At 44.9% G+C, this 14,043-nt stretch overlaps 1 protein-coding gene across 7 annotated transcripts in view; it reads left to right on the top strand.

The window, feature by feature from the left end:
• Positions 1 to 11,420, top strand: part of WIPF2 (WAS/WASL interacting protein family member 2) — a 51,148-nt gene extending 39,728 nt beyond the window's left edge. For all 7 annotated transcript variants that reach the window (XM_082704953.1, XM_082704952.1, XM_082704951.1 and 4 more), the window contains 3 exons: positions 4,604 to 4,813; positions 6,172 to 6,273; positions 6,520 to 11,420. In XM_082704953.1, the coding sequence (XP_082561079.1) occupies positions 4,604 to 4,813; positions 6,172 to 6,273; positions 6,520 to 6,560 (353 nt within the window). In that variant the 3' untranslated portion in view covers positions 6,561 to 11,420. The remainder of the gene's footprint in view (positions 1 to 4,603; positions 4,814 to 6,171; positions 6,274 to 6,519) is intronic.
• Positions 11,421 to 14,043: the final 2,623 nt, after the last annotated feature.

Raw genomic sequence — 14,043 nt, forward strand, 5'->3', positions numbered from 1 at the left:
TGACCTGAGCAGAAGGCAGCGGTTTAACCCACTGAGCCACCCAGGCACCCTAAAAAACACTATTTTTAAGGGATTTTTTTTTATTTTATTATTATTATATTTTAAGGAATCAATATTACATGCTCAAAATTGGGTTTACCTAGGTTTACAAAAGGTGATCTCCCACCCCAGGTTTCTTTTACAAACTGCTTCTTTCTTATGGTCCTTGGGTTCCAGCTCTGTCACCTGAAACGGTCTTAAAACTGTATGTGACAGGGCGCCTGGGTGGCTCAGTGGGTTAAGCCGCTGCCTTCGGCTCAGGTCATGATCTCAGGGTCCTGGGATCGAGTCCTGCATCGGGCTCTCTGCTCAGCAGGGAGCCTGCTACCCTCTCTCTCTCTCTCTGCCTGCCTCTCCGACTACTTGTGATTTCTCTCTGTCAAATAAATAAATAAAATCTTTAAAAAAAAAAAAAAAAAAGCTGTATGTGACAAAGAGCCCAGAAACTTACTGGAGATGGCAGAACCTTGGGACGAGCATCCCTGGGGGAGGGCCGCGAAGGAGCAAGCAGGTTGCTCTTGGTCCTGCTCTATTTGGCCAGTCTGGTTTGGCTCTAATCACTGCCACCTGTCCAGTGTCTAGCTGGTATCCCTTTTTTTTTTTTTTTAAGATTTTATTTATTTATTTATTTATTTGACAGAAATCACAAGTAGATGGAGAGGCAGGCAGAGAGAGAGGGAAGCAGGCTCCCCGCTGAGCAGAGAGCCCGATGTGGGACTCGATCCCAGGACCCTGGGATCATGACCTGAGCTGAAGGCAGCGGCCCAACCCACTGAGCCACCCAGGCGCCCCAAGCTGGTATCCTTTTGAGCCTAGCTAACCCTGGCTGTCTTATAATCCCTGGCCCTCCCCTAGAATAGATACAGACTCTCAGGGTCCTGAGAAATCGGGGTTTTAGGGAAATATTTTGAAGGTGACCTAAAAGAGCTTTGGTTTGGGAAGATTTGGGATGAAATCAAGGTTTGGAGATCTGTGAAATTACTGCTTCCAATAACACCTGTTCATACTTAAACCTTGAAAAGAGTGAGGGAGACATTCAGAGTGCATCTTAGGGGAACCAAAAACTAACATTTACTGGGCCTACAGTGCTGATCCCCTTGTCTACATAAATCATCCCATTACTGTTTCATTCATAACTGTGGTCACTCTACAGAAGTTCCAGCAGTAATTTAGAAGGAATAAGAAGATACACTCTTGGGGGCCTGGGTGGCTCAGTTGGTTAGGCAACTGCCTTTGGCTCAGGTCATGATCCCAGAGTCTTGGATTGAGTCCCTCATTGGACTTCCAGCTCCACCATGAGTCTGCTTCTCCCTCTGACTTTCTCTCCTCTCATGTTCTCTCGCTCTGTCCTATAAGTGAATAAAAACCTTAAAAAAAAAGAAAAAAAAGAAGATACACTCTTGGGTGCCTCGCTGGCTCAGTCAGTAGAGCATGTGACTCTTGATCTCAGGGTCATGGATTCAAGCCCCATGATGGGTGTAGAGTGTACTTACAAAAAGAAGAAGAAGGTGATAGATGATGCACTCTTTATCACTAAACCAGTGTTGTCTGTTAAGCCAAGTAGTCTCTCCTGTATTATTTAGGAAACAGCTACTTATGGGACATGGCGTTGGTACCACAAACTTCCGTCTGTGGGTTATACATTTGGGGGGAAGTTAATATAGTACTTGGGATAGTTATGAAAAGCAGTGTGGGCATAGTGGAAAGAGCAGAAGTGTGCTGAGCCTGTTAGATCTGTGACCTCATATAAACAACCTGAGTCCCAGTTTCCTCATTTGTGAAATGGGGATAATACCACATACTTTGTGGGAGTGGCGGGAGAATTTTTAAAGTGTAATGCCTATAAAGTGCCTGGGACCAGGCCTGGAATATAACAGAAATCAAACAAATGGTGGCTGCTCTTTTTGTTAGTTAATGAAAAGAATAGAACATAATTACAAACATCTTACTTAGAACCTATTCCAGTGACGTTGCCATGTCTTCAGACACGTTTTTGATGTTGCTTTCTACTTGGTGGTGCATTTTGTCTTTTTTTTTTTTTTTTTTAAAGATTTTATTTATTTATTTGACAGAGAGAAATCACAAGTGGGCAGAGAGGCAGAGAGAGAGAGAGGAGGAAGCAGGCTCCCCGCTGAGCAGAGAGAGCCCGATGCGGGACTCGATCCCAGGACCCCGAGATCATGACCTGAGACGAAGGCAGCGGCTTAACCCACTGAGCCACCCAGGCGCCCCGATTTTGTCTTTTTTTTAAAGATTTCATTGATTTATTTGAGAGAGAGAGTGCGTAAGCAGGGGCATAGGGAGAGGGAGCAGGGAGCCTGACTCAGGGCTTGGTCCCAGAACCCTGGGATTATTACCTGAGCTGAAGGCAGATGCTTAACCGACTGACCCACCCAGCACGCCACATTTTTAAATGGGCCTTTAGGTGTGAATTTTATTTTTGAAATGTGGAGTCAGATGTAAGTATGAATATTTTTATTGATGGTTATGTGACCTCAGAAGTAAGATATGAAGGGCACCTGGGTGATTCGGTCAGTTGGCCATCTGATTCTTGGTTTTGGCTCAGGTCATGATCTTGGAGCCGTGAATCAAGCCCCATGTTGGGCTCCATGCTCAGCACAGAGTCCGCTTGTCCCTCTCTCTCTGCTCCTCCCCCAAGCCAGCGCACATGTGTGCATGCACTCTTGTAAAACAGAGGGAAAATCTTTTTAAAAATCTTTAAATCTTTTAAATCTTTAAAAAAAAAAATTAAAAAGAGGCACACCTGGGTGGTTCAGTTGTTAAGCGTCTGCCTCTGGCTCAGGTTATGATCCTGGGGTCCTGGGATTGAGCCCCATGTCAGACTTCCTGCTCAGCGGGAAGCCTGCTTCTCCCTCTCCCATTCCCCCTGCTGTGTTCCCTCTCTCGCTGTGTCTCTCTCTGTCAAATAAGTAAATAAAATCTTAGTAAATAAATAAATAATAAAAAAGAAAGATGTGAGGGAGAGAGGGAGAAAATTTTTTTTTTTTTTAAAGATTTTATTTATTTATTTGACAGAGATCACAAGTAGGCAGAGAGACAGGCAGAGAGAGGGGAAGCAGGCTCCCCACTGAGCAGAGAGCTGGATGCGGGGCTCGATCCCAGGACCCTGGGATCATGACCTGAGCCGAAGGCAGAGGCTTTAACCCACTGAGCCACCCAGGCACCCCGGGAGAAAATCTTTTAAAAATTTTTTAAAAAGGGGCACCTGGGTGGCTCAGTGGGTTAAGCCTCTGCCTTGGGCTCAGGTCATGATCTCAGGTTCCTGGGATCAAGTCCTGGATTGGGTTCTCTGCTCAGCAGGAAGCCTTTTTTCCTCCCTCTCTCTCCCCCTGCTTACGATCTCTGTCAAATAAATAAATAAAATCTTTAAAATAATAATAATGAAATAAAAAGGAAATGAGATGTGAACATCATATAATATTTATGGGTCTGTCTGGTTAGAAACTGGGTTTGGAGGCAATTCCCGAAGAGGCATTCCCAGTTTTTTTTGAGCAATGAGCCTATCATTGGAGATACGCAACTTTTGCAGATGAACCTACTATACATATTTTGAGAATCACTCATTTTAGTCTGTACTACTACGTGCTAGAATAAGTGACACAGCCTCTAAATGCTGTTGGAGAATAAAAAAGGAGGGGATTAGAATAGAGTGCATTGCTTGAGGAAAGCCTGGAAAAGATGGGCTTGAGTCAAATCTTAAAGGAGAGGTAGGGCTTGGTAGTGAGGGAAGAGGGATGGCATTTCCGCGTCTTTTGGGGGAGTCACAAGAGCAAAGCATATATCGTTTAGTTTAGCCAGCACATGATTGTGTGCCTGCAGCATGCTGTACGTTTGGCTGAGCTTGGGAAGTCGGATGACTGGACACTGCCCTGACTTAGTGTGCTGGGGGAAGAGACACATAGCATGAAAAATTATGATACAGTATGATAGTGTAGTAGAGAGATACAGCGGCGACAGTGGGATTCTCAGCCTACGGAATCAAGCAAGGAAGAGGAGAAGGTGAGATCAGACTGCCTGGCATGGTAAATTGCTGTGTAAGAAAGTAGGATGATGGGGTGTGGCACAGTTGGGGTAGAAGCCAAGGATTTGAAACTTCATGATAAAGGAAATGGAAAAGTTTGAGCAAGTATTTTGGAGGAGATTAGTGAGCTGGTATGCAGATGGATTGGAATGGCAAGAGATGAGAGAGAACATTTGGGAAGCTTTGTGCAGTGGAACAGGCTAAATATGAGAAAGCCTTGAACTAGGATTGTGGAGGAAGGCAGGGAAAAGATCAAGAGCAGGCAGAATTCTTGATTGACTTGTCACAGAAAATGAAAAGGGTCACACATTTATTCTGGACCTTGGGATCTGGAAGAATGTTCCCGCTGTTGAATAGGAGTGAGAGGAGGGTGAATTGGATACCTGACATGCTGCCTAGAGGCTCCCAGAGCCCGGCTCCATGGGAAGGCGCCAAGGCGCACTCCTAGCTTACGTCTCTCAAATTCCCCCAGCCCTTACCATCTCTGTATCTCAGCCTAACTGCTTTGGATTTTCCTTGCAGCTCCTCCACCCCCGCCACCCATGATCCGAAATGGTGCCAGGGATGCTCCCCCTCCCCCCCCACCGTACCGAATGCATGGGTCAGAACCCTTGAGCCGAGGAAAGCCCCCACCTCCTCCCTCAAGGACGCCAGCTGGGCCACCCCCTCCTCCTCCACCACCCCTGAGGAATGGCCACAGAGATTCTATTACCACTGTCCGATCTTTCTTGGGTGAGTAATAGCTGGGTAACAGTAATCGCTGTTTCAGTCTCATAGTTCTTGTGGTGACTTCACTAATTCCAGTGGCCACTCTAGAGCAGGAATGGTCACTAGGTATCCTTTGTTCACAACAGTTCCTCTCCTCACTGTCCCTCAGACTTCTGGGTCCCCTCCATTGACTTCCCTTGCCTTATATGAATTCTAGGTATGATTGCTTTAGACGAGTTGGAAGTAAAATCGGTAGGTGTTGTGCTAATAGCCCCAAAGCTACTGTCTTGCTCCCCAAGGGTCATTTGTGGTTAGCTTTTGGGTCAGAGACTATTTTTTTCAGGATTATTCAGACAGGAATGATGTATCTTCCTAGGAAGGAGAGGGCCTTTCTGGACCTTTAAAAAAACAACAACAAAAACCCGTGGTACGCAACATTAATAATACAGAGCCACGATCTAGCAGTGCTCCTTTGAGGAAGTTACTTCACTTCTCTGGGCCTCACTTCCCTCATCTGTGAAATGAGGAGGTTGGTGAGATCAGGAGTGTATCAGATTTAACTTTTCCAAGGTCATAAATGAGTCTCCAGCCTCACTTTAGAGATTCTGATTCATTGATCCTAAGATGGAGCCCCAAGCAAAGGTTGTGCATAGGGTTTCCTCAGATCCTCTGTTAAGGATTCCTAAAAAGATCTGTACAGTCTCCTTCAAACCTGACACTCTAGATTCTTGAATCATTGCCTCTTCTCCGCCCCCAGTCTCATTTTGTTCCTAACTGGTGGACCAGGGTTTTTGGAATGTGTTTGAGCTACACCATTTGAAAAATCTGAGCCGCCTTCTAGAGGGGCCATGGAAAGGGAGCGGAGGCCATGAGATGGCTGTCCCAGTTCTGTGGTAGTGCTAAATGAGGGTAACCTGGGCCCTAGGGGAATTATCTGGTCAGATCTCTCACTAAGCTGGTGATAGAAATCCCCATTTTAAGTTAATGTCTACCAATCTGTGGATTCAGTTCAGTTGGTTTCCCATGGTGACAGCCTCTAAGATGGCTTTTAACTGAAACAGAACTGTATTTCCTTCTCTTCCTGTGTAAACAGCTGGGCTCCTTTCCTGTTAAGTGCCTGATTTTTGGTGGAAAGATTTACAGAACTAATTCAAAGACTCATTCCTTAATGTAAAGAGCCTCTGAGCATATCCTCTGTGCATGCAAAGTGCATAGAAAGATGCTGTTGCTGGCCTCAGGAACCTCAGTTTATGGGCCAGGCAGGCCCTTGTGGCCCATCAGAATTCGGGGGAGATCAACAAGGGGTGGAGGTCAGAAGTGGTACAAAATATGTGGGAGCACAAGAAAGGAGGATTTGACTTAATATTCTGTTCCTTTCCCAGATGATTTTGAGTCAAAGTATTCTTTCCATCCAGTAGAAGACTTTCCTGCTCCAGAAGAATATAAACACTTTCAGAGAATATATCCCAGCAAAACAAACCGAGGTGAGAAGAGTAGTCAATGAAAGTTTTTCCATAATTCTGTAGGAAGTAGAATTGGTCATTTTTTCTTAGATTTAAATTTGTTTCTCCTCATCTGCATTTTCTTAAGAAAACAAGGGAACAACAGAACCGGTCCCTAAATTTTAAAGGTTAGCTTAAAGAACCTGTCTCTCATGTCAGGAATGTTCAGGTTATTCAGGGTTTGGTGGTTGACCTTATGAATGTGGTTTTTATTTTTATATTTTTCAGCTGCCCGTGGAGCCCCACCTCTGCCGCCCATTCTCAGGTGAAGCCTGGCTTGGTCCTGTTCCTCAGGAAAAGGATGGACCCTCTCCTCTGCTCAGATGGTCCCTTCCATTCCCCTGAAACCTGCATGAGAGCTCCTGAAGTGTTTCTCCAGTGCAACCCATCTCTAGACACCAAGCGTCCTCCCCACTCACCTCCATCTATGCATCTCGTCTCTAGACTTGGTGATTGGACTCTTTATATTGACAGTAGGGTCTCAAACCCTGCATCCATCCCTCCTCTTGCAAGCCCTGCTAGCCAGATGAGGAAAACGCTTCCATGTCTCCTGCCTTCCTCTTGGGGAAAGGTGCCTTGTTATGATGAATGAACTCATTGTTGGGGCAGGGTGGAGAATTGTACTCCTACTTTCTCCTACCCACTGTGGGGGAAGCGTGGCAGTTGTACTATATTTCCTCATTTAGGAGGCTGGCATGGCCAGGACTTCTGGGGGAGTGGGCATTTTTAGTGAAACAGGAAAGGAATTTGCAGAGAAGTGATCTGTTTTAAAGGTCAAGTTTGAAGAAAAGGCAAAGAAATGGGTCTGCTTTCTGTTTAGGGGTATTTTGGTTTTGCTCTCACCCCACCCCATGCCACCACCCCAGGGAGAAGTTGGATATTATAAACACTAAATACTAATCAGTTGAACTAAACATCTAATAAAAAGAGGGTGAAATAAACTGGGGATCCTTTTAGAGCTAGTCAGTTTCTCTGCAGCAAAGGGGCCAGGAGCCATTTGTGCCCTCTGGGACTCCCTGCCCATTTGCCTGTTTCCTCAGGGTGCTGAAGCTGAGGGCTGTTATTCCTCTCTGCACTGCCCATCCCCTCAAGAGACAAGTCACTTTGATTCATTACAGATTCACAAACTCCCAAAAACCTGCAGTGGGAGATGGAAAAATAGACTGTTGGCCTTGACACCAATTAAGTCTTTTCTGACTGGCCCTGGGGGCCTGCTCAGAGACCTTAGCCCCTGATGGGTGCCCCGGAATGACAAGGGAAGGTGAAGCACCTCGTGGAAGGGTCAATTCTGTGGGTTATGAAGGACTTTAAGGCCCATTTGTTCCAAAGTTCACAGCCCATCTGATTTAGCAGGTACTTCTGTTCCTTTCTCCACTACTCTTCCCTTTGCAAGACTGCAGGGGTTAATATAGCAGAATAGAGAAGGGTGAGGAAGGTTATGGGGACAGTCAGATTCCTCTGTGCCAGGAAGCACAAAGACTTTGGTGAAGTGTGCCTCAGTCCAGTTGATCTTCCTTGGCAGCCAGCAATATGTTTTTTCGTCTTCCAGGTCCTAGTTCAAGGACGCAGGGGAAATAGAGGGTCCCAGTCTAGGTAGAAACTGAGCTTGTATAATGGGATGGGACTTCACCATTCTCTCACAGCAGGATGGAGCTCCTGGGCTCTACATATGGATGGTTTGGTTTGCTACAACTCTTGCTGAGTGCAGAGATTGCTCAAAGCTTGGAGTGAGAGCAGGGGAGGAGCCAAGGCTATTCCTTGAAGTGGATGGGGAAAGCCAAATAAAAACTTTCACCAGGTACATCACAGGCTTAAATTGCCTTTGGGACCTCTCCAGTCTGTTGGATCACAGACTAAGGATCTGTGCATGGTGCCCAGAGAAACCCAAGTCTTCCCATGCAGGTGGGAGAGCTCTCAGCTTGGGTTCTTTATTCAGGGTCTGCTATCCTTTGCCGTTCCCTGGACTACATTGACTCTTGGGACAAACCATGATGAGGTCTGTCCCCAAACCTTTTCTAATCATTCTCTTTATTGTTTTTATTTTCAAATCTGTTAACAGTTGTCTCTCAGCAGTATCCCCAGCATTCTGAAGCCAGTAGTGCTGAGACAGGGCGTGAGTGGAGGGAAAAAGAATACAAGAGTTAACCCTGCAGCAGAGTTCCAGGGGAGATGCTGACCAGTTACTGAACTTGGACTGTGAAGTCCTCCCATTTGTTTTTGAAATGGGAGTTGATGCCTTTTGTATGATATTATCAAAGTATATCCCTTTTTCCCCCTTTACTCAGACATAGAGCTTCAAAATAAGTATCACAAGTAAAAGCCAAACCCCAGCTTTTCATTGGGGCTGATATGTTCCTCCTCTGTGACCTGCTGCCTCTCCTACTCCCCAGCATTTGGACTGTGTCACATAGGTATTGATAGTATTCTAATTTTCTTGGCCTCATGAAAAAAATGCCTGGGCCTAGATCTAATCAGAGGGATTTTCTTCTTGAGAGCATGTTGATGGCACAGTACCTATTTAAATGTCTTTGCCTTATTGTCCCTCTGTTAATAACAGATTTATTATCATGTATATTTACTATTGAAGAATGGGAATGTGATCCTCATAGTTATTGATCTATTTTGTATGTTGTAAAAAGCTTGTACTATAGATTTAAGGTGGGCTGGCTGCAAGAGCACTAAAACTTCTCACCTTTTAGCCTGCTCTTCTTACCTGTTTGTGGGAGTGCTGTCTCTTCAGTGGGAGATGGGGTGGTCTCATGTTGAGACTCTTACCCAGTCCCCTTAACCCCCTTAATTCCCTCCCAGAAGGAAGAGACATTGCCCAGCTAAGCATCAGGAAGCTGTGTTATAAGCCTCTGGGTGGGTTTGGTTTTATGTTTTTCTCTAGTGGGAAAAACTTAATTTCTTTCCACCCTTTCTGGGAAGCAGAGCAGTGGCTTCCGGGTTTTTAAACGAGCTATATGCCCCTCTTCCCCCCTCTTCTTTGGTCACCAAACTTGGATCAAATCATTTTGATATTCCAGGTGTGGTCTTTCTGGGTTCTTCTGGTTTGGGGGATTTCCTCCAGCTGCAGAGCCCCATCATCCTCACGGCCTGGGCTCCCAGAGTGAAGGTGCTTAGGGCTACCCCACCTGATGGATGTGAGACTACTTGTCTCTAGAAATGCATCCCAGCCCTCCCAACTGGCCAACACAAGGAGACTAGCCACTGGCCATTGCACTGGGGGCATCCCCTCACCCCACAGCTTCCCAACTTGAAATCCAGATTTACCTCCAGGGAGAGGTGAGAAAAATTGTAAATAGACTTGCTACAGAGCAACTCAGGGTTGGGGTGTGTTTTAATTCTCCTGATCACTTGAAATAATCTGTAGGCTGAGTGCTTATGGGAGTGGGGGAAAAATGTGACTCCAGGGTCCTTTCCTTCTGCAATGCTCTGGGGGTGGAGTATAGGGCATCTGAGGCCCTTTGATGGCACTACACTGAGCTGTCTGTCCTTCTGGAAACCCAATCTACAGTCAACTGCAAATCCAATTCTTCACATTCCAGTTGTAGCCTTTCTTTCCCTACTGAATCTCAGTCCCTGGCAATGTGGTCAAGGTGGCTTTCTGTAAGCCACCCTGATTTAGGGAATGGAAGGCATTACAACTCTGCCTTCAAGACTCATCTCTTAAAAGCAAAATGAAACAGAACTACAGCCACCTTCCAAACACATAAAAAAATTTGAAAGATAATTGTTAAGCTGAAGGAAGGATTTGGTTCCATTCAACTCCACGGTCATTGTGCCTTTACTTGTGTTAGATTTCTGTGCTTTCTTCCTCTCTCTCTTTGAAGCAATTAAAATCCTCCTTGATAACTATTTCCTTCTACTCTTGTTTCTAACACCTTAGTGGGTTTCCTCTCGAATTGTCTTAAATCTCATTCCACTGGTGGCAGAGGGGCCAAGCCTTCTTTTCTCATGTCTAACCTTTGTCCTTTCCCACGGGACCAGCATGGAAGTCCTAGTCAACACTGAATAAAAGACTAGAGTGATGTGTGCAGTGTGTGTGTGTGTGTATGTGTGTGTGTCCATCTTTGCATGTGGATCAGTTTATTTTCTCTTAAAAAAATAATTTATTGTATGATTTATTTTGGAGATATATTCCAAATTCTCGCTACAAGGATGGGGCCTGTCTCCCTCCTAATAAGCAGTGATTCCTACCCCCCACCCCTCTACAATGTATAATCTGGTCTCAGGTTGGATTCTTTGGTACACTTCTTTCTTCTGGAAGCCGTGCAGTTTAATTAAACCTTGCTTAAAAACAAAAACAAACACCTGAAAACTGTGTACTCTTGTCTGGAACACTGCCTCCAGTGGTGGCATACGGAGCGGAGAACATTTGTTGCTTCTGTTGAGTGTGGTGGTTTGACTCTAGAACCTCTAAGAAGGTAGCTACACTGACTTGGGCAGAAGCATCTGCAGCTTCCCAGGGGTCTTCCCTCCTCCGTTCCTGCTATATTTTGAATATCACAGTTCTTGTTACCCATGCTCACCTGGGTGACTCTGGTAGTTCTGGTCATCATTTATGTTTGCCATCTTACCTTCCCGATGCCCATGATTTCAGGGGACCCAGGAGGCGCTCTGGCCTTGTGTCCTCTCCTCACATCTCTTAGGATTCTTTCTACCTGTGTTGCATGGCAGATTGTCCCACTGAGGTATGGAAGAAAAGGGTGGGGACAGCAGATGGACTGTATGTGTCTATTGTTATTGTGGGTGTTGGCTTTTTTTCTTCCCTGATTTTTACGTTGCAATCTTGGCTGGCTTTCTTGAACTTCGACTTGGGGTGTGAAAAATGAACCAGACATTCTCTGCTTACTGTGGTCAGCTGACATAATCACCACTAAGACTTAATGAGCTCACCTTGCGCTTTCATCGCTAGGAAAGATTTTGAAATTATTTCCCATACTGATTCATAATGGGTGTGTGTATGAATCACTTTCATGTAATTTAGATATAAAAACTTATGAGAGGGAGGGGGGAAAAGGCCTCCTTTCATTTTCATCCATACTTCCCAGATTGGCTGAATCCCTGATTATTTGACCCATCATTGTTATTAATATGATTAATAAACTACCTATTTATTGATTTAATTGTTCCTCCTGTGACTTTAGCCCTCAAAAGGAGCTTGCCTGAATGACCCTCAATTTCCTAAACCTGTAAGGTTTCTCTGTCCTGTTGGGGTGATACTGCTATTCATGTGTGTGTGTGTGTGCATGCATGTGTGCACACATACACAAAAGTATATTGGACAGGCCCTTCCATTGTGATTTGATTCCTTCCCTCATGATACTGTGTATCAGTTAGCAGGTGATAAGGACACTAGTCTCATTATTACTGAGACACAGCTGCTTACTGTGAATGTTCCTGTTTTAAGTATTTCCTGGCCCAGCACAGCCACACTGTGACTCGCTACAAGGATGGGGCCTGTCTCTGACTTCCTGTTACTCTGCAGACAGAGGTAAGAGAACTAAAATGTCAACCTCAGGATCCTAACCACCCCAGAGGATAACTACAGAGAAACGCTTCACATCTGACATCATTGGAGCCCAGTCTGGATCGCTTTTACACGTCATCAAATTCATTTTCCACTCCTAGGTTTAGGGGTGTGAGATTTAAAAGACTATATGCTATCCAACCACAAAGTGTTCATGGGAAAGGTGGAAATTCATTTGGCAGGGATGTCCTCTCCATTCCTGCAGCAATTATTTATTGCCCAATTCACTCTGTGCCCCAAGCATCTGTTATTTGAAGATGAATAGGACTGGTCTTTGCCTCCAAGGAGCTGAGTCTAGTAGAACGCTTTAGGACAGCCACCAAGAGAAACCTATGTAGGTTATTAAAAGGCTTAATGGCAGTTAGCCAGGGAAGGTGGATGGAGTGTGGCATTCCAGACAGAGGGAACAGCAAGGACAGAGGCCAAGAAGCAAGACAGTCCAGTGGCATGTGCAGCGTGTTCCTGTAGTATCAGAAAGGGAGAGCATTGTGTAGGTAACCTGGTAGAGACCCTTCAATCCAGACCTCCTGTGATTCTCTGCCTGTTTCCACAGTGGTCATCTAATCCTGTAGGCTTACCTTGGACTGGTCCTTTTCTTCTGGTGAGTGTTTTCTTTCATAGGCTCCAGGATGAATACTAAGTACTCATTGCTTCCTGGGCTTCCTCTAGCCCACTGTAACCAAGGGAGGTTTTCACCACTATCCCTTAAAGCTGGCTGGACACATGTTACCACTTCAAGTTATTAAGGATGGTTTTTAGGTGCCTAGATTATCAAAATAAATGAACAGTAAAGATTGCTTCCTGGGTTCTGTTGCTCTATTAAGAGCTCAGAAATACCATCTGGTCTAAAAACCTCCATTCTCTGGGAACATTCTTCCCATTCACGACTGTGAATGCTGATATCTACTGCAGATTTCAGCTCCTAGAGAACCTTCCCAAAATGTGCTCCCTTAATGTCTCTTCCTATTTATTTATTTTTAAAGCTTTACTTATTTAAGTGATCTCTATACTCCATATGATGCTCAAACACGCAACCCCAAGATCAAGAGTCGGATGCTCTTCTGACTGAGCCAGCCAGGAGCTCCTATCTCTTCCTATTTAGAAGTGTACAGAAGGCTTCCTATTTAGGACCTGTGTCTGTTAATACTTCCACCTATGTTTAAAGTGGTCAAGTGTTTGAGCTGCTGTCAGACTTCCCAAGTTCAAATGCCAGCTCTTCCACTTGCTGGTTGTGTGACCTTGGGCAAATTTAGTCAACCCCTCTATTTCAGTTTCCTCATTTGCAAAATGATAATACCAACTTAATTCAGTGCTTGTGAGAATGAGGTGGAATAAGTAGAATACTTGAGCTCTGTGCCTGGCATACACTTGAACACTCAGTATTTGCTCCTGTATGAACTAGCTACAATTAACTGGTGATTGTAATAGCATTGTTTTCCTGTTTCTCAGCTTCATTGTTCTATTTCATTTGAAACTGAAGGATGAAAGATAAATGCTTGCCATCCCCTAGAATTGGATTTTGGCCTTCGAGGGAACCTGAGGCTTAGCTAGGTTATTAGCTTTGGAGGCTGGCCTGTAAATTACCGTTCTAATTTATATTTTTCATTAAAAGCTCAGCTTGCCTCTTCTTCTATAGCAGTCTTCCCTGGCCCTGAAACCCTAGTGTTTAGCCATAAAACAAGGTTTTAAAATTAAGAGGCCATAATTCTCTCAACTCCCCACAATGTGTGGATTAATGGAATTAATGATAAGGTGCACAGAATATTTTTATTTTTAACAAAAGCAAAGACCTGCCCCTATTTCTTACGTTTGAAACACAAATCAGGGAGCTACTGTGATCAAGGGTAGTGTATTTATGTGTAGAACTTGACAAAAAAATTGGGTATTAGGAAATCTGGGTCCTAGGCTCCCCACCGCCAGGAAGTTGCTGAGACCTCTAACCCTCTTCACGCTGGCTTTGTGTTTTGCAGGCTTGAACATTAGGTAAATAATGCCTAATATTCTGCCTGGCACCCAGAACCGCCTCCCAAATGATAGGTGTTATATGGTAGCTCACTTAATATGTATCCCATTAGGGTAATACAAATGGATACGTTCGGCCAGAAAAGGCAACCACACTTCCGCCCCCTCAATGGAAAGAAGGGCGTGGAAACAGAGTTGCGTGCAGCTGAGACTACATCTCCCGCTGCCCTTTGCGGTGATCCTCGTTCGCTTTACCC

This window comes from Mustela nivalis (assembly GCF_964662115.1).
Source record: "Mustela nivalis genome assembly, chromosome: 17".
Lineage (NCBI taxonomy): Eukaryota > Metazoa > Chordata > Mammalia > Carnivora > Mustelidae > Mustela > Mustela nivalis.